General features: G+C 42.5%; 1 protein-coding gene across 1 annotated transcript; it reads left to right on the plus strand.

The window, feature by feature from the left end:
* The first annotated feature begins 21,238 nt into the window (after positions 1 to 21,238).
* Positions 21,239 to 23,492, plus strand: LOC115664990 (putative GATA transcription factor 22). The gene is made up of 3 exons (XM_056310534.1): positions 21,239 to 21,534; positions 21,993 to 22,375; positions 22,880 to 23,492. Exons 1-3 carry the CDS (start codon positions 21,315 to 21,317, stop codon positions 23,240 to 23,242), a joined length of 966 nt encoding a protein of 321 aa, XP_056166509.1. The 5' UTR covers positions 21,239 to 21,314; the 3' UTR covers positions 23,243 to 23,492.
* The last annotated feature ends 4,173 nt before the right edge of the window (positions 23,493 to 27,665 follow it).

The raw sequence follows: 27,665 nt of genomic DNA on the forward strand, positions 1-27,665 counted from the left end.
GCAATCATACACACACCTGACTCAAAAGACTGACCTACTACCTCCAGTCCCAAGTCGCGACAAACAAGGACTCTGTGCCCGAAACCCCGAAACATCATATGGTTCTCCGCTACTGCAACGCCCAGCGGAACCCTCCTTCATCTTCTTCGTCAATGTCGCCACGTCATCTCCCCTGACGCCCTCGTCCTACGTGTCACCGCTGGCGTGCCACGGTGGCGCCCCCATGCAGCCCGCCCGATAAGAAGTCAGGGCACTGAGTCGCTCCCTCCCAAACAATATTCGTGAGCTCTTACTCTCTCCACTTCGTCTCTCTCTGCGTCGACGCGACAAGCATGGAGCAGGGTCCCGAGAAGAGGCCGGATCCGGAGGTGACCGGCGGGTTCGCCGGAGCTCTGACCGGCTTCCTCGCGGACTCCGACGAGGAGGGCGGCCTCTCCCCGGAGCTCCCCATCGAGGAAGAGCTCGTGGAGAAAGTAATGCACGAGCTGTACGAAGAGATCACGGGCCAGAACGATTTCGCCAACGTCCCCGCCTCGCCGCCGCCGCCGCCGCCGCAGCAGCAGCAGCCGCCCGCGTCGGTAGAGAAGAACGGCAAGAACGGGAGCTGCGGAGCCTCGGTCTCGGAGACCGCATCGACGGTGATGGCCGGGGTCCACTTCACGTGCCGCGCCGGGGGGCTGAGCGGGCCGTCGGGCGGCGGAGAGGGTCTCGGGGAGGCGGGGGAAGCGGGCGGCGGCGACGGGGTGGAGATCGACGACGACGACGAGTGGCTGGAAAAGGCGCTCAGCTGGGTCCCGCTCATGGAGGGCCTTGGAGGAGGGTTGTAGGGGTGGAGCGATTTCGGGAGCCGTTTTTCGTAGCGTTTTACTTTTCCTAATTTTCAATTAATATTTGTAATTTTGGATGATTAGTAAAATGAAAAAAAAAAAGATGAAGATGAAGCTTGAGAGGTGTGAGTTGGTGGAGGTCAAGACAGAAGGAATTAAATCCTCTTTTTCCCCCTTTTTTTGGGGGGGTTTAGGTGGTTCCTTTTTCATTTTTTCCCAGATCAGTTTTGGTATCGTATTCCGGTGAAAAAGACACAGTCCAGAACATATCACTTATCATTATCATTGACAATCAAAATACGCATATTTATGTATATATATTTAAGATACGAGTCCGATATATTTCTTTGACCGTTTATATTTGTATTCGATTATATTTTGCTCTATCCTTTTCGACCTACTATGTCTTTAAATAGTGAGCGATGAGTTATGATGTTACCCACATGCAAACTTAAGTGAGATATAAGTTCGGGTGATATATATGTATTGAACGCATTAATCTGGAAATCGATTAGAGGAATTGGAAAGAAATATAACTGAATCTTTTGAATTTTGGGCTTGCTCCCTAGATAGATGGAGAATAGTGCTTCCGGTGCCCTTATTTTGGCCATTTCATGTTCTCGTCGATCGCTCGACTGATCTCCGCGTATCTCTCGATGTGTTTTCACGTCTCCGAACCGTTTTGGCATTCGATTGATCTCGATCAAGAGTGATAGTTTCAACTTTCGATACCCTTCAAGTAATTTAATTATCGAAGATAAACAAGTCTATACTTCTAGAGATTGTCCAAAAGTGTGTGCAAAGTGTGATGTACCTATGTCCTATTGTTTATCCCTTTCTTGTCTTGTTGAACAATTCTAGAGTGCAAGCACCAGGCACTTTGGAAAAGAGCGAGCACTTTCTCAAATTAGTCTAAGTTGACATATGATGTGTAAAATCTGATAGAACAACTAAAATATTATAGAATCACTGCTAGCCGTTCTATAAATTTTAGTTATTGAATGAAGGCTTGGTTTAATGATAGGAGAGGCGAATAAGGGACTAAAACGATTGGAACAATTTTGGCTCAAAACCTCCTGCTCTAATTATTATGTGATGATCGGTTCTAAGGTGAGTCGGTTTCGCCCCTGGAACTGGATCGGGCAAGGATAGTTTGCAGTTTGTGGAATTAGGAATCGGCCCACCTGATCCTGAAACTGGACTGATCGGTCCGGGTCGATTCCAAGATCGGTCCAGGAGTCGGCGGTTATTTCCCTTTTTCTGTATTTCTTCTATTGTTTAAGAGTTTCCCAATACTAAAAAAAAAGCACATTATTTTCGGTTTATTCGTTAAATAAATGTTTGCGTCAATTTTAGGAGCATGATTGTTGGGATGCGTTTATGAAGCACCAGAACAAAAGCAACGTTCATATTTGCAGCGAGAAAGACACAAATCTCTGCAAATCTGCTGCGAGTGGGCTTTTCCTTAAAAGGTTAACAAGTGCAAGAGGCCCGATGTAGCTTTAGTTTAGAAAATTAGAAGAAGAAAAAAAATTAAAAACAAAAATTAAGGCATATCAGTCTAGTCCGGTTCCTTGCGCAAAACGGGAAACAAACGGTTATTTGAATCATGAACAGGATCGGTTCTCGGGTTGGACCGGTATTGTGCTCACTCCTACTATCAATTGTTCTATATTCAAACCCGAGAACTTGATAAGGCAAGGCACGGGCCAGAATTTCGATCGAACCGGGCCGACATTAAACTAGTATTGTACTTGATGGTCTCAAGGATTCACATAAATGCCTTGTTACCAAACTCATAATCATATATCAAAACTGCCTTTGTTCTAACTCATATCCGTAGATCAAATCTCTATAATTGCTCTATGAGTACTACTAATGCTAGAGCGTCAACATCCACCGATCTCACCAACATCGGACGATGTGACAGCTTTCAATTGGATGTATGCCGAATCCTGGGAGGAAGAACAGCAGAAGTGCCAAAAGTTATGTACGGAGCTCACTTTAGTGCCAAAAGTTTCAAACGGATCACTTAAGTGCCAAAAAGTTTACGCCGGCAATCACTTAAGTGCCAAATCGGAGAAAAAACAATTACTTAAGTGCCAACGGCGAGAAATTCCGACCAAATTTAATACGTGACTTTTATATTTAAATTTTAATGACACGTGGCATTTCTACGTGTATAATTCAATTTTTTAAATATTTTTTTCTGATTTTTTTTTCTTTTTTCTTTTCTTTCTTCTTCTTCTTCTTCTACCATGGCCGGTGGCTGGCCGGTGGCCGAAGGCCAGCCACCGGCCAGGGCCGGCCTCGACAGGCGTCGTCTTCCTCCGGGCGAGGATCGACGAGGCCGCCGTGGCCTCGGCGAGGGCCGGTCTCGCCGGATCTGGCAAGGCGAGCCCTCGCCCTGCCCAGGCGAGGTCGACCCTCACCTGGACAAGGCGAGCCCCGGCGAGGGCTCGCCTCACCAGATCTGGCAAGGCGAGCCCTGGCCAAGGCCACGGCAGCCTCGCTGAGGCGTCGCCTTCCTCCGGGCGAGGGCCGGCGAGGCCGTCGTGGCCTCGGCGAGGACCGGCCTCGCCGGATCTAGCGAGGACCGGCCTCGCCGGGGCTCGCCCTGCCCAGGCGAGGTCGACCCTTGCCTGGACAGGGCGAGCCTCGGCGAGGGCTCCCCTCGCCAGATCCGGCGAGGCCGGCCCTCGCCGAGGCCACGACGGCCTCGCCCGGAGGAAGGCAACACCCGGCGAGGCCGGCCATGGCCGGTGGCCGGACGCCGGCCATCGGAAATAAGAAGAAAGAAAAGAAAAAAAAGAAAAGAAAGGAAAAAAGAAAGAAAAGGAAAAAAAAAAGAAATGACACATCAGCCTCCGGCGAGCCACATCAGCTTGAGAAATTAATAAAAAAATGCCACGTCGGATTTCCGGCAATCGTTTTTCACAACTTTTGGCACTTAAGTGATCCGTTTGAAATTTTTGGCACCAAAGTGAGCTCTGTACATAACTTTTAGCACTTCTGCTGTTCCCCACCCCCCCCCCCCCCCCGAATCCTGCTTACCTAGACTCAATCCAATAAACTAAATTGATCAATTATTAGGAAAAAAAAATGAAGTTCATACTGAATTTTCGAAAAAAAAACTCGAAATTTCACATATTTGCCACACTAGGATTCTTTACGTAGAGCTTTCAGTTTTGATTTGTCTTAAAGGAAAAAAAGGCGAGTTATTCTGCCCAAAGCAGCTGCTTAGTGGCAGGAAGGCTACTTATAATCGGTATGGTCTCTCTAGATTAATTTTTACCTTTTACTTTTACTTAATCAAAATTTTACGCCACACCCACGAGTTGATTTTTTCCTTAGAACCCAAACATTTGAAACTTTCTTAAAATGCAAATATTGATACGCAAATTTATATATAATCTTTGTATAATTTTTTGAAATCTGAACAAAATTCTAAAATTTGTTAGGAGAGTGATAAAAAAAAGTACTTTCTAAGTTGGAGTAATGTGTGCGTATGTATTTGCCGTGTATATACTCTAGTGGACAAAATCAATTGCAAGCATAGTAAAGGAAATATTTAAGGAAATGTTTGCGCAGTTTTGGGTGTTATTGTTGTCGCATTACATACATTAATGTCTCCACTCTATTACTTCCAAATATGGAATTTGAATTTAAGCTAGCCATAATTACATGGAGACCATACTATATCCTATATTTGCTATATAGCTTGTACTAGCTAGATGCCATGACAATAAGGACAGAAATTTCACCCCATGGACATGGTCCCACCAATATTAATTCCGGCGAAAAGAGAGGTTGGGATTGGGATGCAAGTTAAGAACATAATCAATTTCCTATGGTACACATATCATCAAAGTTGCATTAGTATTCTTTGGTCAAATTGATTATGTGTGAAGTGATAGAACATTTCGTTAATGAACTTCTGATCTTAGTGATCAAATGAAATCATAATTGCTTTGGGAAAACTACCAAATCGGTGCTAAATTTATTGTACGGATGCCAATTCAATTATAAACTTTTCAATTTGCCAATTTATATCTAAACCTTTGTACAAAATTCTAATGTGGTCTTTCAAGCCAATTTTCCCGTAAAATCGTTGACATGACGGTCCAGTCATCACAAGCCATATTACGTGACACATCACCACGTTGGCGATTTCCAACAAAAATTGGCCTGAGACTACATTGGAATTTTGTGCAGAGGTTTAGGACTAAATTGGCAAAATTGAAAAATTTAGAGTTGACTTGACATCCGTATAATAAGTTTAGGATTGATTGAACAATTTCTCCTAATTGCATTGAATAGCTAATAGCTCCAACATTTAAAATATATGAGTATCAACCTTTACAATCATTTAAAGTCATGCAAATGTTTCAAGCATTTATTAATTAAAATAAGAGGGAAACAAGTTGGAGTTATAAGTTATAACAAGTGCAGTACACACTTGAAGTATGAGAAAATTACCCAATCAGTTCTAAACCTATTGTACAGATGTCAATTCTTAAACTTTCGATTTTGCCAATGTAGTCCTTTCGGTTAATTTTTGCTGGAAATAACTGACGTGGCGGTCCAGTCATCGCCTGCCGTCCTACGTGGCATACTGCTATGTCAGCGATTTCTGGCAAAAAATTGGCTGGATGGGCTACATTGAAATTTCGCACAAAGATTTAGGGCAAAATTATCAAAACTGAAAAGTTTAGGATTGAATTAGCATTGTAAATACGACTGACTGGATAATTTCCCCAACTTATTTTGACAAGTATATTCCAGTAAAAAATTTTAGTATCTCTAGCATCATTCCAATTGAAAATGAAAACCTATCAATTTGAAGAACAGTTGCGGAATAGGATCAAGCAATTCACCCAAATAGTGAGATTAACGGAGATAATAAATGAGAACTAGATAAACCAACACATTGAAATTTATGTCGTTCAGTCTAGAGTTGAAATCTATATCCAAGAGGAGAACGACATTGACAAATCCATTATGAACAAGGAGATAACAAGCTTGAATTTATGCGTCTCTCTCAGTCCTAAGTCCCGATTACACTCAATCAATCCTCATCAAGCGTTTCAAACAATTTTCCAAAGTGTTTTACTTTCAAATTCTTAGAGAGAACGTAGAAACACTTTCAAGAGACTCCGACGTGTACTATGTGTAAAACCCTTGAAAAGTAGGCTTTAAAACGAGTCCCCGTTGAGTTTATGGCGTCCCCTAACGGCTTAACCAGACCCGAGCGCCCGCTTTTAAGGCTGATGCGCTTATGCTTATCCAGGTACTTGGTTGGGCGAGCAGCCCACGCCTATGTGCCCCGACACCCAGCCTTGTGGCTGGGCAGAACCCTGGGCCCTCGCGCCCAGCCCTCATTGCCTCCTACGGACACCTTGCCGAACCTACTCGGGCATATCCACATTTTCGGACTCTAGACTCTAGTCCTCGCTCGAGTCGTCGGCCAAAACTCAAGATATACTCATCAAGAACTACCATCTCTTTTGGTTATGTCAGGCCGGTAGCTAGATGTGGCCCAAGGGAACAGTCAGAACATAAATTGGCACATTTCATACTTAGGGAAGGACCTCAACATTAAAAACAAACCTATGCAACTTTGGTACTTTCCATCTACTTACGATCTTCATTAAATCCAACTTCTTGACGTGACTCTCCCACCAACATCTTTAATCTAGCTGCGCCATAGTGTTGTACAAGCTATGAAGTTATCAGAATGCTAGAGTGGTTGTTCAATTCGTTTATTTACTTATTCATTTTGGATGTTGCGAGTGGTGCTGTAATTATAGGTTTTAATGCTTCAGTCGTCCTATTATACTTCAACCGACTCTGTACAGAAATTATGAGGCGTCAACTTCCAAACTATGCTTATTGACTTGCGATTCCAAAGATAAAAAGCATATGCCGTGGCCGCACCTTCCATATTGGCAGAAGATACTACCTTGGAAATCAACAAAAAAATCCTAAACAGATTATATTTGTATTAATTTAGTCATAAATATTTCAATCGTGTCAATTAAATCCTAAATCTTTTGACAATTTACTAATTTAGCTCTTCCGATGAATTTTGGCTGGAAATTGCTGATGTAGATACTAACTGTCCTATGTGACACGGCCTACGTGGACGTGAATAAATTTTATAATTTTTTAAAAAACATTCGTATTTTTTAATATTTTTTCTTTTTTTTTCTTTCGTTTTCCTTTTCATTCTTTCTTCATTGGTCGCTGGGCCTCCGCGATGGCTGGCGACTAACCACAAGCAAGGGCCGACCTTGCCGAGATTTGGAGAGGTGGAGCCTCGCTAGCCTCTGGCAAGACTCGACCTCGCCGGCCCTAGAGGGCCGGTCAGCAGCAATTGCCCAAGCTCGATGACAGGCTGAAGAAGAAAGAAAAAGAAAAGGAAAGAAAAGAAAAATAAAAAATTATAAAAAAAAATTGAGTTTTTTTAAAAAATTATAAAATTTGCCCATGTCAGCATCAGTCATGCCCCGTAAGACGGCCAGCATTCACATCAGCAATTTTAGTTGGAAGGACTAAATTTTACAAATTGTTAAAAGGTTTATGACTGAATTAATACTATTGAAAGATTTATGACTAAATTGGCACAAGTGCCATAGTTATAAGACTTTTTTAGTAATTTTCCCTACTACATTGTCATCTACCAGCAAGATTTTGAGGATCTACCTAACGGGGAAATTATCAAATTAGTCTTAGACCTATTGTACAAATGTCAATTCAGTCTTAAAATTTTCAATTTTGCCAATTTAATCCCGAATCTTTGCACGAAATCCCAATGTAGTTCTTCCAGTTAATTTTCATCGAAAATCACTGACATGGTGATGCACCATGTAGGATGGCCAAGGAAGACTGGGTCGTCACATTAGTGATTCCCGGCGAAAATTGGCCAGCAGAACTACATTGGAATTTTGAGCAAAGATTTAGGACTGAATTGGCAAAATCGAAAAGTTTATGACTAAATTAACTTTCGTCAAATATGTTTAGGACTAACTGATTGGTAATTTTCCCTCCGCCTATCAATAGTTTTGCTTTTGTTTTTTTTATCTTTTTACATGGTGGCTAAATACTTGGAGGCTCATGGGCGACCTCGTTGGCCCCACAGTTTGATTAAATTCACCCTGTAGGCCGATGTAGATGACCCCGATCGAGAGCAGTTCGCACGAAATTGATGGGATTCAAATGAACGATCTCCACTTTCTGGATTGGAAGGTTGAAAATCTCCTTAATGTCGCAACCTCCCCGAACCGGCCCCGCCGCTTATGTCGTTTGGCTAATGGATTACTAAGTTAAACCTAGCTCGAGCTCTCCCAAGCCCATATTAATTCGCGACTTAAGTTTAAATTGTTAACATGCAAATCAATTTCATTTAGGAGTCGCTACTAATCAATTTTTGATGGGTCGATTAGACACCCAAGTGAAGCACGGGAGAAATGCTTCACTTCTACGAACCAGAGATTCAATGGGTACGGGAACTTGATTACACTAATTAACCAATTAGTGCCCTTTCGGTACCTAACCTTGTTCAATTACCGCCTAACGTGTTCACACTAATCAGGAGTTTCAAAATTCGATTCCTAACCAAACTAGGGTAAGCAACAATCAACACATGAACCTAACGTGCAAAATCGACCTTATGCGAGTTAGATTAAACACGCGATTCAAAGTGTGTGAACCAGGCAACGTGCGATCGAATATGACACTAATCACACATTAGGGCAAGAAAAACCAATTCCAAAGTCCAAATAAGTTTTCTGATTTTTCGAAATTTTTTAATTTTTAATTAATTTTTGAATTTTTTTTTAATATTAGAATAATAAAGTAATATAAAACAGACCGGGTCGGATCTCCACATTCGACTCGGATCGAGACTGACCCGGGCACGCCGGCCCGGGTCCACGACCGGACCAAACTCATTCATTGAGCCCGATCTGGCAACTTAAAAAAAGAAAAGGGCCCGGCCCGAATTTTTTTTTTTTTAAAAAAAGAAAGCCCATGGCCCAACAAGAAATCGAAATTTCAAAACTTTAAAAAACATCAGCCCACAACCTATTTCGGCCCAACTACGAAATAGCCCAAAACCTAATAAACCTTAAAACCAAGCCTAACACCAAACAAAACCCTACCCGGTTTCGATCCGCGAACTCGACCCGACCGCGAGCCGCCGACCCGACTTGCTGGAAACCCTAGTGCCCGTGACCCGACTCGCCCGACCCGACCGCCTAAACGCTGGCCGCCGCTCCGGCCAGTGAGCGCGTGCTCAGCCTTCATGGTAGAGATCGTGTCCGGCCACCGCCTGCCGGACCCTGGCCTCCGCGGTCAGGGATTTCGGTCCGGCGGCCGAGCCCATGCTCAGCCGCCACCTGCCGAGCCCCGGCCTTCGTGGCCGGGAAACTCAGCCCCACGGCCGGGCCCGTGCCCAACCGCCGCCTGCCAACCCGACCAGCCGCATCACCGCCACGGCGACTGGCGATCGACTGAGACCGTCCAAGCCCCGTCGAGGGAGACTAGCCGGTCACAGACCAGCCAAACCCCGATGAGAGATCGGCTTTCCATTTCCTCCCGCGGTCGCGCCTGGACCGCCGCCCAAACCGCAAGCCTCCTTAGCCCGCTAGACACACCACCGCGCCTACCTCGGCCAGCCCTAGTGCCGACGACCACGAACGCCGGCCCAAGGAAAACCACACAAGTCAGTCATTCTAGAAATGCAACCAAACAAAGACGAACTCAGGAAACTCGGTTCAGGTATAACGTCGAACAGTTGGAGTGCGCGACCAAAACAAGGGATTTTAAGCTCGATCGAGGTTCAAAACAGACCAAAATTATCAACACAAGACACACGGGAAGCAGGAGCAAGCACGAGGTGTCACGGGCCGGAACTCGCGTGAGCCGGACGGCCGCGAGCTCCGGCCAGTGAGCCCGAGAACAGAAGCAAAAACAGGGGAGGGGGGTGCCGTTGCGGCGCTCCCTATCCGGCTCGACGGCGGCGAATGGGGGCGACCGTGAGAGGTCGGATCAGATCCGGTCGTCTCGCACGCCTCCGAGTCGAAATCCTCGGGAAAACACCTCGAATCAAACAAAAACAGACCGAGTAAAGTCCAACGAGGACTCAAGCCGGGACCTACCGCGAGAAATGTCAGAGCTCCGCCGGCCGCGGTTGAGGCGCGATGGTCGTCAACAGGAACCCGTTCGGCCTCAGATCTCTCTCGGTTCTCTCTCTCTCTCCCAATCTCTCGCTCTGGCTCTCTCGCTCTGTGGAACTCCCTCTGCCCATCCCCCTCTCTCTCGCTCCGACCGATTTAAAGCCGGCCAGCAGGCAGGCGCGCATGGCCCCTGCCACCTCCAACCTGCCGCGGCTGGCCGATCGCCCTACCCGCAAATCGCGCCGGCATGCCCCCCGCCTCTCTGGCTTCTGCTCCGTTCTAGCCTCTGTTCCGGCTTCTGTTCGTCCCGCTCCTCCCCCGTACGCTCAGAAGTGTTGACTAGGGAGGGGGAAGGTTTAACAGTGCGCAGGCCGAGCCGAAGGGAAAAGGGCCGGCCCGGGCGAAAACAAAAAGAACACAAAGATGGGCCGCGCGGAAAAAAATAAAAAGAAGGGAAAGAAAAAGAATGGGCCGATTGACCTGGCCCGAAAATCTTTTTTTTTTTTAAAAAAAAATCGTGTCCTAATAGGCCCTATTAATGCAAATGTGCCTAATGTCTATATGCCATGAAATTTAATGAAAATATTTTTGTTTAGAGGTTAAAAATTAAACCCTAATAATAATTTTTTTATGCGATAGAACCTTAAATGATTGAGCAAAATTTAGGTGTCAACACTTAATCAACTAACTACGCCAATCCTAGGTCAAGTTGGTTTTTCTTTGTTTCATCCAAATCTTTTGTTCCTAGCTAGTATTCTTTGCATCCGCACAAAGCAATGACATCCAAGTGACATGGCCTCCCAAATCTGTTCAATCGTATCATGTCACTTATTCACTAATGTTTAAATAGGACATTGCATCCATATTCTAACTCAACGTTCACATCTATCAATCTTGATTCGACCTATAGTAGCCACACTTAGTCCTCACCTTGATATTTGGCAAATGAGTTTGGATAACAAGTTTCCTATAGCACTAGCTAATGGTTACTTGTGGAGATATTTTGAGAATTAAAATACATATATTACCAAAAAAATAACCTAATCATCACAATAAAATTTCCATTTTGAAACATAACAAATATGAAACGAGACTTAATAAACTTCTTAAGAGCACTCTTGATGCTCGACCGAGTGATCATGTGTGACGCCCCAGAAACGTCAAGCGCGACACGTGTCCAATAAAATTATTAATAATCAAGCCAGCAGAAATCAAATTCTGAACAAGTTCAGAATTAAAAAAAAAAAACACACGAGTTTAGTCAACATACTTGTGCTTCTTATCAACAACAATTGTCAAATTTACAAGTCCAAACAAACATCATATCACAAAAACAAAAGTCTGGGTAGGTCAAGGTTGCTTATCTCCATGCTACAATCCATTCCAAAAGACTGCCCGTGCAAAAGTAGATTTTACAACAAGCCGTAGGTGTCGCCGCCTTCATATCAATCAAAATCCCGCAACGGCCCAACCAAGTCGCCATTGAGGTTAATATACCATGCTATAAACCAATGAGGAACCCACTCTGGAAGCCCCACATCAACCCATATAGTAGATATATATCTAGTATAAACTATATCCACCCCTGGGAAAAGCATATCAACGTACTGGCACTCATAGTGTCTAAGAAAACCAGCAAGCATTAGCGGCAGATTGTCCAATCCTACACGTCTGAAAAATAAAGGAATGAGGCGAGGCCCAGTAAATGAAATCTCTGGTTTAAGTTAGGAAAATCAGTTTACTACTTCACCTGGCATAAACAACATGCATGCATAACAAACAGTATGCATAGAACTTAAATGTATGTTATACCTTTTCCGTCTGGATGTGCCACAAAATTTGAGCAATTCAACATTTTACAATAATTTTACTCAGATGCAAGCATACGGCATATAACACTCATATTCATGCGTTAGGTTTATTATTTCTCCTCCCGAACACTCTCTGGGCATCTTGTACCACACAGCAGGGCATCCCGACACTCCCGAGGCATTCTGTACCACACAACAGGGCATCCCGTACCACACAACGGGGCATCCCGTACCACACAACGGGGCATCCTGACACTTGGGGCATTGTCACCATTTGATTTAGGGTTAATACCACGAAAAACCCTAAACTGGTACACTTGTGACACATTTACCCCAAACTATTTTTTTGACCATAAAAAACTCCAAACTGGTACACCTGTGACAATTTTACCCCGAACTATTTTTTTGACAATAAAAAACCCCAAACTGGTACATCTGTGACAATTTTACCCTGAACTTACCACAAAAAACCCCAAACTGGTACATATGTGACAATTTTACCCTGAATTAAAATTTTAATATTATTTTTTTATTTTTTTTAGAATTTTTATTTTTTTCCTTTTATTTTTTTTTTCTTTATCTTCAACCTCTGGCCGGTCGCCAGCGTCGGACAAGGGCCGTCCTCGTCGGTATCGGGCGAGGGTTGCCCTCGCCTACGTCGGGCGAGGGCCGCCCTCGCCGGCGTCGGGCGAGGGCTGTCCTTGCCCGCCCAGGGCAAGGGCGATCCTCGCCCGACTCAGGCGAGGGCTGCCCTCGCCGGATCTGGTGAGGGCGAGGGCTATCCTCGCCCGCCCAGGCAAGGGCGAGGGCTGCCCTCGCTGGCTTCGGGCGAGGCAGCCCTCGCCTGGGCGGGCGAGGACGGCTCTCGCCTGAGTCGGGCGAGGGCGGCCCTTGTCGGCGTTGGGCGAGGACGGCCCTCGCCTACGTCGGGCGAGGGCCACCCTCGCTAGATCCGGCGAGGGTCGCCCTTGCCGAGTCGAGTGAGGGCGGCCCTCGCTAGCGGCTGCCGAGGGCAACCCTCGCCAGCGGCTGCCGAGGGCGGCCCTCGCCGGCTTTCGCCTCTGGCCGGTCGCCGGACCGGCGACCGGCCAGAGGTTGAAGTGAAGAAAAAAAAAGAAAAGAAAAAAGAAAAAAATTCAAAAAAATTCAAAAAAATAAAAAAATAATATTAAAAATTAGTTAGGGTAAAATTGTCACATGTGTACCAGTTTGGGGTTTTTTGTGGTATGTTCGGGGTAAAATTGTCACAGGTGTACCAGTTTGGGGTTTTTTATGGTCAAAAAAATAGTTTGGGGTAAATGTGTCACAAATGTACCAGTTTAGGGTTTTCCATGGTATTAACCCTTTGATTTATAAGCATTTATACGCATTTCATTATGCACATTCACCTTTTGGCTTCACCACATATTCCTCAAGAATGAAGTCTTCACCAAACAAACAAGTATGAAGCAATATGGGTTCAGACTCAAAGGTTAAAGTCTGCACAAGTTCAGAAAGTATACATATCCAGACTTTTGAGATAAAACTTCCTCGGTTTAGAAAATACATTTATCCATACTTTGAAAGTAAAGTCTATTCGAGTTAAAAATATATACATCCAGACTTTGAAAGTAAAGTTTGAGCAATTTTAAAAGTAGACATGTCTAGCTTCTGACCGTAAAGTCTGAGCAGTTTTAAAAGTAGAGTTTGAGCAGTAAAGTCTGAAGGTAAAGTCTGAACGTAAAGTCTGAAGATAAAGTCTGAAGGTAAAGTCTGAAGGTAAAATTTGAACGTAAAGTCTGAAGGTAAAGTAGACAGAACCAGAATTTGAGGTTAAAATCTGCTCATTTCAGAAGTAAACAAAATCATCATTTACACTCACCTAATATACATCACTTCGAGTAAAACGATTTTCTACCCTTTTAAACATAAATAAATCCAGCAAAAAGAATTCAACAATCACCTCAAATATAACATTTACACGTTCAGATTTAACCGTTTCATTTGCCGATTTTCACAATACTTTAAGGAAACAAATCCCATCCATTTGAATATGTATAGAACCAGCAAAACAAATCCAACCATCACTATATCCTCACTATTATCACACGTCAGAATAGCATTTTTCAAGCAATCAAGTTAAAAAGTGCCAAGTAGATTTACTTAGCTTAAATTTAGAGTCTTCACTTACCTTGTGCAAAATCTGAACACCCAAAGGTTAAAGCTCTCTTGTAGTTTTTGGATCGATTGATGGTGAAAGTAGAAAGTAAAGAAGGGAATTACGGTTTTGGTGAAAATTCCTTTCGATGTTTACCCAGATAAAAATGAAAGGGTTAATACCACGAAAAACCCTAAACTGATACACTTGTGACACATTTACCCAAAACTATTTTTTTGACCATCAAAAACCCCAAACTAGTACACCTGTGATAATTTTACCCTGAACTATGTTTTTGACCACCAAAAACCCCAAACTGGTACACCTGTGATAATTTTACCCTGAAGTTACCACAAAAAATCCCAAACTGGTACATATGTGATAATTTTACCCTGAATTAAAATTTTAACATTAATTTTTTTTTATTTTTTTCGAATTTTTATTTATTTTTATTCTTTTCTTTCATTTTCAAACTTTGGCCGGTCGCCGGTCCGGCGACCGGCCAGAGGCGGAAGCCGGCGAGGGCCGCCCTCGCCGGCGTCGGGCGAGGGCCGCCTCGCTGCGTCGGGCGAGGGCCGCCCTCGCTGCGTCGGCGAGGGCCGCCCTCGCCGGCGTCGGGCGAGGGCCGTCCTCGCCCGCCCGGGGCATGGGAGACCCTCGCCCACGCGGGCGAGGGTCGCCCTCGCCAGATCCGGCGAGGTCGCCCTCGGAGTATCGGGCGAGGCGCCCTCGCCGAATCCGGCGAGGGCCGCCCTCGCTGCGTCGGGCGAGGCCGCCCTCGCTGAGTCGGGCGAGGACGGCCCTCGCCCGAAGCAGGCGAGGGTCGCCCTCGCCGGCTTCCGCCTCTGGCCGGTCGCCGGACCGGCGACCGGCCAGAGGTTGAAGGTGAAGGAAAAAAAAAAGAAAAGAAAAGAAAAGAAAAAAGAAAAAATTCAAAAAAATAAAAAATAATAATATTAAAAATTAGTTCGGGGTAAAATTGTCATATGTGTACCAGTTTGGGGTTTTTTGTGGTATGTTCGGGGTAAAATTGTCACAGGTGTACCAGTTTGGGGTTTTTTATGGTCAAAAAAATAGTTTGAGGTAAATGTGTCACAAGTGTACCAGTTTAGGGTTTTTCGTGGTATTAACCCAAAATGAAACAGAGAAGTAGACGTTGAGGTGGATAAATACATTGCACCCACAGGTGGCACCTCCTCTTTTAATCATAGCCAGGTGTAAGAAATCAAGAGCTTAATCGGAAGGAGTAAAGGCCAAGGAAAATGATTGCTTAGGCTAGGTGTCAAACAAGAAGCTTGGCTTAAGAGGACAAGTGGCATGCGGTCAAGCTCACTCCCGCAAGGGCTACGTGAGAAGAATGTCCTGAAGAGATATTTTGGTGAGAATATCTCACATCCCCCCCCCCCCCCCCCCCTTTTTGACACCAAATAGAATTTAATAAAATGGTTAACACTACTTAACCAAAAATTAACCAATAATACTACCCACTAATTACCAAGACAACGGTAAATTAATTAATAGCGCATTACTATTAACGTACACAACAACGTTTAAAATTTTAAATACGTCGAGCTCGGAACGATTACGTTCCCGAATCCGTGCTTCGCAATTTACGGTCCAACAACGATTTCTACTCATCCGCACAAATACTAAGCTAGAGAATACTTAGCTTATAATCTAAGTATTATTATTGAACATAGAAAATCTCCAACATTAATTACTTATTATTACGGAATTTCCGGATGTCACATCATGGGCCTGACAGCCACTAGACTCGAGGCACGTTTTGGGTGGGCTTGGCCGAGAGTACTTCCTCTTGGGGCCGGGCCAACCCACTTATGCCCCAGTAAGCACCGTCTAGTCTGGATCATCTTATGGAGAAAATTTAATTTTCATATACTTTGGCCGGGTTTGGGCAAGGACTTTTAGGCCAAGTACCGGTCCAACCGGCCATTAATCCGGTCTAGCACACTTCAACGTAATTCTTGAAAAATAAAGTTCCGAGAACAACCCACGTCCACGAAGATGTATTATCGGCCCACTAAACCGTTGGGCTGAATTAGCTGCAACGCGTTGGACCATTAAAGCCCTTCCTGCACTTTGATCGGTTCCGATTTCATTGCCCCACCACTTTTTTCACCTTTCCATTTTGATTGCCTACCAATTAAATTTATCTTTTTTCTTTTCGTGGAAAAATAACACAAATGATTCATAAACTTTAATTCAATGTATAATGTCATCTTTGAACTTTCTCCCAACGTGCAATGTCATCCTCACACGTTTAATTTGTTCAATGTGATTTTTAAATTGTCGGTAGATATTCAATGTAGTCCTTTAATTTGCTCAAACGACAAATCAGAATTTATTTGATGATGTGGATTGTTATATACTTAGTTGAATTTTTAAAAAAGATGAGTTAGCATGTCTATCCTTTTATTTATCTACATTAAAAAAAGGAAAGAAACAAATTAGGTAATCAAATATTCCACGTGAAAATATTTGTTTTCTTGATTTGAGATGAATATCTTACGTGGACAATCCACGTATAACTTTTTTTTTTGTCCACCATTCAAATTTAATTGATTCGAAGCCACAATAGATTCCGGTAACTTGAATTAACGGAAGGATGACATTAAAAAATTTCATATAGTTTAAAGGCTAGGTTGAACATTCACCGATAGTTCATGGACCACATAAAACAAATTAATAGTTTAGGGACGACATTGTATATTGTACCAAAGTACGAGGACTACATTAAACAAATTAAAAGTTTGGGAATGACATTACACATTGAATCAAAGTTCATGGACCATCTGTGTAATTTTTCTTCTTTTTTACCTAAAGAATAAACTTTTTGTCATGCGTGTCCTTTCTTTTCAAAAAGGACGAATAACCAAAGTGAGAGTGTCACAATTGACTTCTTAAATCAAATTCGAGCAACCTATTGAATCATCGCTTGTCTAAAAATCTTAAGCCGTGGTTGGTGTCTGGTTTGGCTAGTTAACACAAATTCATGTTCATTAGGGCACACATGCACATATGAATGCATGCAAGTAGTTAGAACTTATTCGTCCCTGTGCTGACCTAAAAAATACTTGTCCAAGCTCCCTCATGTTTGAAAAAAATAAGGAAAAAAGTCACAAAAAATCCCAAACTTTATCCACTGTGACACATTTACCCTAAACTTTTTCTTATGACATAAAAAACTTTAAACATATACATGTGTGACACATTTACCATTTGTTAAGTTCCGTTAGATGATTTTTCAGCCAAAATAATGTCGTTTTTATTTCCCTTAAGTCACGTGGGTGCCATGTCAACATAGTTTGCTTTCTGGCGTCCATGTAGGCAGATTTTTAATGGTGCTCATTGACAGAACCTTGACGGAGAATAAATGTGTCACATAGGTACAAGTTTGGAATTTTTTGTATCGTAGAAAAAAGTTAAGAGTAAATGTGTCACTGTGTATATAGTTTGGGGTTTATGATGGCTTTTTCCCAAAAAATAATTAGTGTCCTATAAAGAATCGACTGGGCATGGGGCAGCTAGACTCTAGAATGAAACTGCTTACCTAAGGGTACGCTTTATTTTGCAAAAAATGAATGATTCGGAAAACATTCTTTGAAAATTTATCGCTTGTATTACTTAAAAAGATTGAACGGATGAAAAAAAAATTCCATCGTCCGCGAAAACGTCTAGACATAAATTGTCGTCAATAGTGAAAGCATCTTTCATTGACTAACGATTTCAAACGATACAAGCGATTATTTTTAGGAAAATATTTTCCAAATCATTCATTTCTCACAAAACAAACAAAGCCTAAACCCCTCACTTTTGTCCCGAGTCAATGAAACTCGGGCGGGGACTCGTGGCCCCCCTGTTAATCATGCCGTAGCAAATAGAAGTTATATATAAGAACGTTATCTCTTCAAGAGAGAGAGAGAGAGAGAGAGAGAGAGAGAGAGAGAGAGAGAGAGAGAGAGAGAGAGAGAGGTGCCTTGGTGTTGGAGCTAGGTCACAAATGGACCCCTAGGTCAAGCAAAATCCAAAGAGGGTTGAAAACAACCACTCCTCAAACACATTCGTTTTCTCCAATGTAATCTTGCGGCTTACGTCTCTGTCGCCGTATCTCTCTGCTAATCTCCCCTCATCCGGAGTATGCCAATCCCCCCCAAGTGTGACTCTGGAGACACCAACGTAGCACGCCTCTTCATCGTATAAAATAAGCCCTTCCACTCAGATCACATCGTCACCACCCAAATTATCTGGTCACTAAGCTTGTAATTATCTCTGGTCAACCAAATTCTATCCTTTTTATCAGTATGTGATGAGACTGACGTTCAAACACACGCCAGAGCTCTCTCGCGTGTGGTGCAGATTGCTGCTAATAACCACTTAAATTCTTGTCTTCACTCCGAGGATATATGCAAGGGCAACCAAACCAATCAGTGCAAATACTTGGAGATCATCCTCTGTAGCGAGGATAGAGTGTTTGGAACATGTTTAGCTTCTTCTGAAGATTTGGTATCTCAAAGCATCTCCTGAAAAGACATTTCGCCAACGTGAACTGAATGAAGCTTTTCAATAATCTTAGATAAGACAAGGCAAGGTATAAACACTAGCTAAGAGGAGAGGAGAGGATGAGATAAACTGGAGGAAAGAGGACCCAAAAACATTCGACGCACAAAACATAAATAAATCTTCGTCAGTCGGTTGTAGTTGGCGATCCATTGTGAACTAAAGGATTGCGACCCTCCTAATTTAGAGTATGAAAGTACAAATTGAAGACCATCTAAGGCCAGACGACCTCCGAATCTTGAACCTTCGAGTGTATGGACCGTAACTCGAACTCTATATATGTATCAAGCTAGAACCCTAGTTTTGCATCTCTGGGCACCACCTAACTCGCTCACTTGTTCTGGTATAGCATTGCATGAAAGGAAAGCCTCACAACATCATTGTGCGGCTCTTTGCCAATATTTTGTTCCATCTCTTCATTTGAGCCTACACATCTGTTCACTGAGGTAATTAAAAAAAATCTAGATGACAGATTATAAAATCTATTCATTCCTTTTCACTGCGTGTTGTGTTGAAAATCTTCAATTTTACTGCTTTTTTTCTTGGAAATATTTTATTTTCTTGACCTTCTCTCCCTGTTTTGATGGTAGTAGGAAGCATTAAGGACGGATGGGGACTGAAGGGAGGCTGTCCCTGTCCATTAGCCTGCACAAAACATTATGTTTTTTTGGCAAGACTAAGGTCTGAGATTGCTTGCCCCATGCATGGAGATCTCTCTACCCATCTCCTTTTCATTTATCTCATTTATCCTCAATATTTCATATTATATTTACATCACCACGATAATTATTACTCTAGTGAGGACACATGAGAATTACTCAACAATGGTCAGATCACCAAGATCTCAACCTACTGATGCAAACATAAGCATAAGGTTATTGAGATGCATATAGTGGACTTTGATATGACAAATGACTTTATGACAATGAGGCAACACATTGATCAAGATGTGTTCAATTAATAGGGTTCGGTCACAGCGCTAGAGAATGAAAATTTCACCATATAGGAATTGAAATGCGAATCAGATCAGAAGTTCTTTCCAAAACCCTATTCCTACGAATTAATAAAACGATTTCCATGCACTCCAAACCATGATAAAGTTTCACAAATCCAAACTTCGTAGATAATGGACTACATTCTCCTGTCTCCAATCTAATCTCTCTGGCTTGATCATTATAACATAAACTTCCGGAAAAACTTCAAATACGGATCTTTCTTCTCAAGATTCATCGGTATCAGATCGCCAGTACTGCCAACCTTTCCAAGACCATTAAACTCACAGTCCGTGTAATCAATTAACACAGTCCAAGCGTGATGATAATACCTTGATCTATAGGTTTCCTTTCTTTGCTCGTCTGCCATACCTAGCTATAGGAGAGAGCTGTGTGTGGCTCTCAATGGAATTTCTTTGGCAGTGGGTCACCTTGTGATTCGGAGACCTGATCTGCATGAAGCCAAGTTGTGGAAACGAAAACGCGAAAGTAGAGAGAGAGAAACGCATTGATTGATTTTTTATCAGTTAGTGTGGGGACTATAGGGCCAAATAGAAGCATGTGATCATGGGCAGGAGGGGTTAAAACCAAATATATCTGAAGATCATAGTGAGAGCAAGATGTTACATGTTACATATTCTTTTTTTTATAAATTTACAAAGAGCCATGAAAAAAATTGGGCATTGAATTGGTGGGGATGGAACAGTAGAGATAGGATTTTGTCATAATGGGGCCTGAGTAGTAGCATTCTACACCTCCTTTATATTTGTCTTTCTCTACATCCTTTGTTTCATTGGGTGACATGAAGTCACGTGAATGCTTTCAGGCCCGCTTCTTAATTACCAAAAAATCCTAAATCTATTGCGATTGTGTCAATTCAGTCCATCTGGCCAATTTTGACGGGAAATCGCTAACATGTATGCTGGCCGTCTTACCTGGCGTGGCCGGCACTGAAGCCTGACATGGACATTTTTAAATAATATTTAATACTTTTTCGAATTATTTATTTATTTATTTTACTTTTCCTTTTTTTCTTTTCTTTTCTTTCTCTTTCTTGTTTTTCTTCCTTTCTTCCTTTAGCCAGTCACCGGACCTCAGCGACGACCAACGAGGTCGACCTCGCTAGCCACTAGCAAGGCTCGCCATCGCCAGGCTAGTGAGGTCAAGCCTCGCCAGTGACTAGGCAAGGCTCATCCTCGCCAGATCCGATGAGGTCAAGCCTCGCTAGTGGCTGGCAAGGTCAACCTCACTGGCACTGGCTAGAGGAAGAAGGGAAGAAAGAAAAAGAGAAAGAAAAAAGAAATGAAAAGAATAAAAAATTTGAGAAATTATTAAAATACTATTTAAAAATGTCAACGTTAGCGCCGGCCGTGCCACATAAGATGGCCGGCATCCATATCAGCGATTTCCGATCAAAATTGGCCGGATTGACTGAATTGGTACAAATGCAAAAGATTAAGATTAAATTGACAAAAAAAAATTAGAACTGAATTGACACAATTGTAATAAATTTAGGACTATTATGATATTTCTTCTCGAAACTCAACATAACATGTGACATAAGCATTGCACAATATAATCCCTCCCTCGACCATATAACACCTTTTACCGTATATAAATTTGAGGGCATTTTTATAGAGATTCAACTTTCTACATCCCTCAGTATACACTTTGCTGCTGGGATACAAAGGTCATCAAGTGATACATCTCTCTCTCTCTCTCTCTCTCTCTCTCTCTCTCTCTCTCTCTCTCTCTCTCTCTCTCTCTCTCTCTCTCTCTCTCTCTCTCTCATGAATCCTGTATACCTGAACCCTCCTCAAGCTCCTTCCTTTCCTCTTTTGGAGCGGCAAGAAGATCAGACCTTGCAGTTCTTCATTTCACCTCATCAAGAACCGCCATCGTCGCCATCTTCTTCCTCTATGCTATGTGCTTCTTTTCCAAGCAGAACTGAAGATCAAAGTTACGGTCCATGTGGAAGATCAGAAACTCCTGCGGAAAAGGCAAGCAGTACTCTCAGTACTTCCATATTCAATTCAAGTTTTCAGGATTCTTCATTTACTTTTGAACAGCAAGTCAATATATAAAACCGATCCATGTAACTGTGATCATCTTTTATTCGATTACACGTATTAGTTCATGATCAGCTTGTGTGTTATGTTCCTATATTTGTGATCCCTGAATTTTACTGTTTCGTTGAGCTTACAAAGCAAATGAAGAATCACATATACGACAAGGGATTCATCTTCTTTAATAATATTGTTCTTCTTTATATTAGTTTATTTTGATCTATATAGTAATTAACTGGTACGCATCAGCTGGTTAATCCTTCCTTCTGTACCAATCCATACACCATGAAATATATAATCACTTAAACCTATGCTTTCTTCATTTCCCAATCCTTTTTTTTTTGTTGAATTACTCCTTTTATTAAGTTCATGATCTCTTTCGTAACTTTTAGGCCGACCGACATGGCGGATCCAAACACACGCGGCTCTTCCCATCTTCGTCTTTGCTCCAGCCGACGGTTAGCAAAAGCGAAACTAGCGATCAAGGACGACAAAAGTCTTTTTCCTTCAATGGTGAAAATGGGGAGGAGGTCAACAGAGATTTTGGCATCAAATGGATGCCTTTGAAAATGAGGTTCATGCAGAAGATGAAGAACAAAATATATAGCAATGGATCTACAGAAGATGAGAGTATGCAAGTTGTGGACGAGTCTGCAAAGAACCATCATCGACGAGATCGTACAGAGATTAGGTTTTCGAGCAACGGTAATAATGCCATAAGAGTGTGTGCGGATTGCAACACAACCACGACCCCTCTTTGGAGGAGTGGCCCTAGAGGCCCCAAGGTTATTGTTCTTTCCCCCTTCACACACCAATTTGCAATCACATGATTACATGTTTTATGGCCAAATTTGTTAGCCAAACAAGTAGAGATTTGTCACATCCATGCTTGTTATATTACTCGGTGTGGTTGGATTAAAGGCGTCACAGTAAAGTTTCATTTCTATAATACATGATCGAATGAATGTCTACATATGTACGGATCAATTGAAGTCAAATTTCAGGTAGTTTGTTTCGAGTGCAGGTAACCTCCATTTAGTAGTCTTATATCCAATAAATTCAGGGAATTCTGGACTATGTTAATCGTCCTAGCTAAGACATTGCTTATGAAACATGTTAGACGTTGCCTCCTTGCTATTAATTTAACACTTTTTATTAGTTGGATTTAATTAAAACTTATATGAGATACAAATACACATTATACATTGAGAATAGATAACTTCATCATGTGATTACTTTAGTATCTCAGAGAAGAGAAGTCATTTTTTTATACTGTTTCGCTAGTGCAGTCTCTTTGCAATGCATGCGGGATTCGCCAGAGGAAGGCAAGACGAGCCATGGAAGAAGCTGCTGCAGCAGCCACCACTGGGGGGGCAGTGGTTGCAACAACCGATCCAACCTCAGTGCGGATGAAGGGGCACAACAAGGAAAAGAAATCGCGGGCAAGTCACGCTGGACAAATATGCAAGAAACAAAGTAAGCAATTCGCCAACCAAGCCGATTCTTCCTCTCACGGCGAAAAGAAGCTCTTTTTGGGGGATTTCGCCCGAGGGTTGAGCAAAAGTTCAGCTTTTCTACGAGCATTTCCACAAGATGAAGCCGAAGCTGCAATACTACTGATGGAATTATCTTGTGGCTTTGTTCACGGTTAACTTCTGCATTTATTACTAGATATGTCTTGTTTCTTGATGAATTTGTTTGGTTGTGTTGCTGTTATGTCTCTTATAGACATTGAGAAGGAAAAGGAGAAGAGAGAGAGAGAGAGAGAGAGAGAGAGAGAGAGAGAGAGAGAGAGATTCCCAGCATTGCAAGGCAGAAATAGTTTTGTTTATTTGAGTTTACGAGATTGAAATAATGAATACGCACTATTCCAATGATTGAATAATACATGCAATTTCTATAGTTATTTGAGTTTATATTAAGAAATTGAGCGTTAATGCAAGTTTCTTTACACTTTTTTGAAACCCTTTTTTCTTCCAATAGGAAGAAGCAAATTAAGCTCTTGTCAAGATGCTAGCAGAAGTCCTTCTAATATTCGATCTTGCCATATGAATGTATTGTGCAGTGCGTAAGATCCTTGTTTAAACCAATGTTTAGATTACTCGCAAGAAAATTTGGCATCATAAAATTATTATTCTCAATTCGACAGTCAACAAGACAGACGCGGGATCCGATGATTTTGAAGATTGTGGTCCGATATTTTTTTTCTTCCTTATTTTGAAAATCTCTAGAACTTTAGATGCTATTTTGAATGTTTGGGGATATGATTCATTTTCTTAAGTAATTACCTAAATAGGTCAAAAGTTATGTCATTAGAATTTTGGTGCTTTGTCTTTGCTCATGAGTTTCCTAGTCTAGGCACTAGGGTTTCCACAAATATAAAAATTTTGAAAATTGAGCTTTGTCTCTATTCTTGCTTTTCATCCTCCTGCAACATGAGTGGATTTTTGGCAAGATCTACGTTCATGTATCTTCGTTTTAACCAAGTCAATTGGTATCAAAGTAAGTTTGCCAGTCGTAAGATCAAATCCGAGGCAACACACGTACGAAAGCTTGGACACAGCATGTGGCAACAAGGTTTTTCTTCGAAATCGTGAGGCTTCACGAGCTTCCAAATCCATACATTTGATCGTGACACCGAGTACCTCTGTCTGTTTCTGATAGAACGATGATGGCGTTCTTCTGGGTCGACTCAGAATCATAGTAGCACGATACATTGACAAAAGACTGAGGTTGTTTAGGCTGAACCTCGGGGAATTTGATTCGAAGTATTCGTGGAGACAAGCAGAAGAAGTAGGAATTTGCTGTGGTTCAGGCAATAATGTTCGCGCATGCTACTGCAGTTCATTCAGCGATAGTAAACCTTTCACCTTCGCTTCCTAAACATTTTTGTGGTCATGCATATTGCCCGGATGAGGAGATGTTATGTCTTGAAGTTGGACCCAACTCAAGAGTGAGTTTTTCCCCAGCGGAGGTGTTTGGTGCGGACGTTGTTGCTAATGACTTTATAGAGAGATCGAACGAGCAGGAATTGATGGGGCGAGCCACGAACCAAAATTCGCGTGCTCTTCAGTCAACGAGCCATTTTTTTTCTCATCAAGGGGAGTTGCGAAACTAGAACTAATCCGAATCACGTTTGAAGTTGTTTCCCGCCTTAAAATCCACCGGTTCATGAGTTTTAGGATCATGTTCTATTTTTGGCCTACTTAATTAATTATTGCCAGACCATTTGCTTTTACTTGTGAATTTTGGATTCTCTTATCAATTAGGGCTAATTACGAACTGTTTAGGGTTTTGTTTTGAGCGATTGAGAAATTTCTCGATTTTTGAGCAAGTTTGCATGTTTTAAGGTGAGATGGTAAATAGAATTAGAAATTTGTTTGGCGTGAATTGGGATTGAAGAGACATATTCTTCTACAAAGCGAATTTTGTTTAAAAAAAAGTCCGGCTCGATATTTCCCTTCAAGAGATATTTTTCTCCAATATTTTTCTTCCATTAGCCCATAGCAGAAAATCTTTGGATGAAAAAAAATTGGGTTAAATGGATTGCCCTTATTCAAATGAAGGTATCATTGTTTTTTGTCAGAAAAAGATAAACAAATGAAAAATAAGATTTTATAATAGTATTTATTCTACTTTAAAACGAAAAAGTAAAAATAATTAATTAAGCTCATGCACAGTACAAGCTGATTTAGTGTGTTGGGGAGGTGTAGCATATATTCAATACATTCACCCGGGGAAATTTTCAAGAGAGAGCCTAAGTCAGAATTTCGTCAACATATTTAGTTGAACACCTTCACTTAAAAATTCAAACCAATGAATTATAAGCCAATTTAAATATATTAATTGCTCTATCTTACATTACATCCATGACGTGAAACTTTTTTTCTATCGAACACTCCCTCTCCCTCACGTGTGAGTCTCTTGCATTAAGGCCGCCTCCTCTTGATCCGGGTGTTCTTTCTACACTAACATTATCACAACTCGAGTATCCATCTTAGCCCAACCAACTTTTGGCAAATGTTGGCAAAAGTTGTCGTGGACAACATCAACCCTTCGAACTCCACCTCAATAGCCTTGGCACGGCTAAGCTTTATCGGAAGTGGGGAAACACCTCACCTGCCTCAATTAAGGAGTTACGTCCGAGATTCCATCCTTAAGATATTCATCATACACCAATCAACAAAAATCGGGTCGGGCCCACCCCTAAATTATCAAGAGATCAATGAAATGGAGCACAAATTTGAATCGGGGGAAGAACAGCAGAAGTGCCAAAAGTTATATACGAAGCTCACTTTGGTGCCAAAAGTTTCAAACGGATCACTTAAGTGTCAAAAGTTGTGAAAAACGATCACTTAAGTGTCACATCGCCGGAAATCCGACGTGGCATTTTTTTATTAATTTCTCAAGCTGATGTGGCTCGCCGGAGGCTGATGTGGCATTTCTTTTTTTTTTCTTTTCTTTCTTTTTTCCTTTCTTTTCTTTTTTTTCTTTTCTTTCTTCTTATTTCCGATGGCCGGCGTCCGCCCACCTGCCACGGCAGGCCTCGCCGGGCGTCGCCTTCCTCTAGGCGAGGGCCGGCGAGGCCGCCGTGGCCTCGGCGAGGGCCGGCCTCGCCGGATCCGGCAAGGCGAGCCCTCGCCGGGGCTCGCCCCGCCCGGGCGAGGGACGCCTCGGCGAGGCCGCCGTGGCCTTGGCGAGGGCTCACCTCGCCGGGGCTCGCCTCGCCGGATCCAGCCGAGGCCGGCCCTCGCCGAGGCCACGGCGACCTCGCCGACCCTCGCCCGGAGGAAGGCGACGCCTCGGCGAGGCCGCCGTGGCCTTGGCCAGGCTCGCCTGTCCGAGGCGAGGGTCGACCTCACCCGGGCGGGGCGAGCCTCGGCGAGGCTCGCCTCGCCGAGATCCGGCGAGGCCGGCCCTCGCCGAGGCCACGGCGGCCTCGCCGGCCCTCGCACGGAGGAAGGCGACGCCCGGCGAGGCCGGCCCTGGCCGGTGGCTGGCCTCCGGCCACCGGCCATGGTAGAAGAAGAAGAAGAAGAAAGAAAAGAAAAAAGAAAAGAAAGAAAAAAAATCAAAAAAATTATTTAAAAAATTGAATTATACACGTGGAAATGCCACGTGTCATTAAAATTTAAATATAAAAGCCACGTATTAAATTTGGTTGGAATTTCTCGCCGTTGACACTTAAGTAATCGTTTTTTCTCCGATTTGGTACTTAAGTGATCGCCGGCGTAAACTTTTGGTACTTAAGTGATCCGTTTTAAACTTTTGGCACCAAAGTGAGCTCCATACACAACTTTTGGCACTTCTGCTGTTCTTCCCCCAATTTGAATCTGACAACTCATGTAATTTAACCCACATTCACTCAAAAAATTTAAACTAATGAGTTATGTACCGATTAGGACATATTAACTACTCAATCTTACATCGCATCCCTTATGCATATTTCTTTCGCTTAACATCCTCACAAGCACACCTCAATATGGAGGAGCACATCATAGTATCATTCGACGAAGGACTAGAATATCCGAAAGATATTCCTTTTTCAGCCTGTAATAACAAAAAAACCAAATTTCCAAAATAATTAACACTCCGGTATCAACCTCCGACGAAATTCATTCCGCAAATGAATTAAACCAAACCATAATGCTCATTTCCCCCCCTCTTTTTGCGTTTGGAGAGGTGTGATCTATGTGCCCCACGTTGCATTGGTTTCATCCTTTAAATATTGTTCCCTTTTGCGTTAGATATCTGGCAACAATCTTTTGGATTTTAGTGGTGGAATCACCTGTTGTTTACAATGTTACTCAGAAGCTCCTTTCTGAAAAGTCAACTAGAAGTTTAATATATATACCAACTCACGAGGAAAATTAGCACATCTTGAGGAGTCTTTTAACTCTCACGACATCATTTTCACGTTCTTTTGGCTAAACGGTAAGTGATTATTGATAAGAGTGCACAATATACAAAGGAAATGTATAATAATTTGTGGACAAATATTAATATTTTAAGATTTGAAGTCCGTTTAGGAAGGTCGTTGTTGGATAAAATAGATTGATATCGAGACGTGTGACA

This window comes from Syzygium oleosum, unplaced genomic scaffold (assembly GCF_021117445.2).
Source record: "Syzygium oleosum isolate NSW1041296 unplaced genomic scaffold, Sole_v2.1 Sole_v2.04, whole genome shotgun sequence".
Classification (NCBI taxonomy): domain Eukaryota; kingdom Viridiplantae; phylum Streptophyta; class Magnoliopsida; order Myrtales; family Myrtaceae; genus Syzygium; species Syzygium oleosum.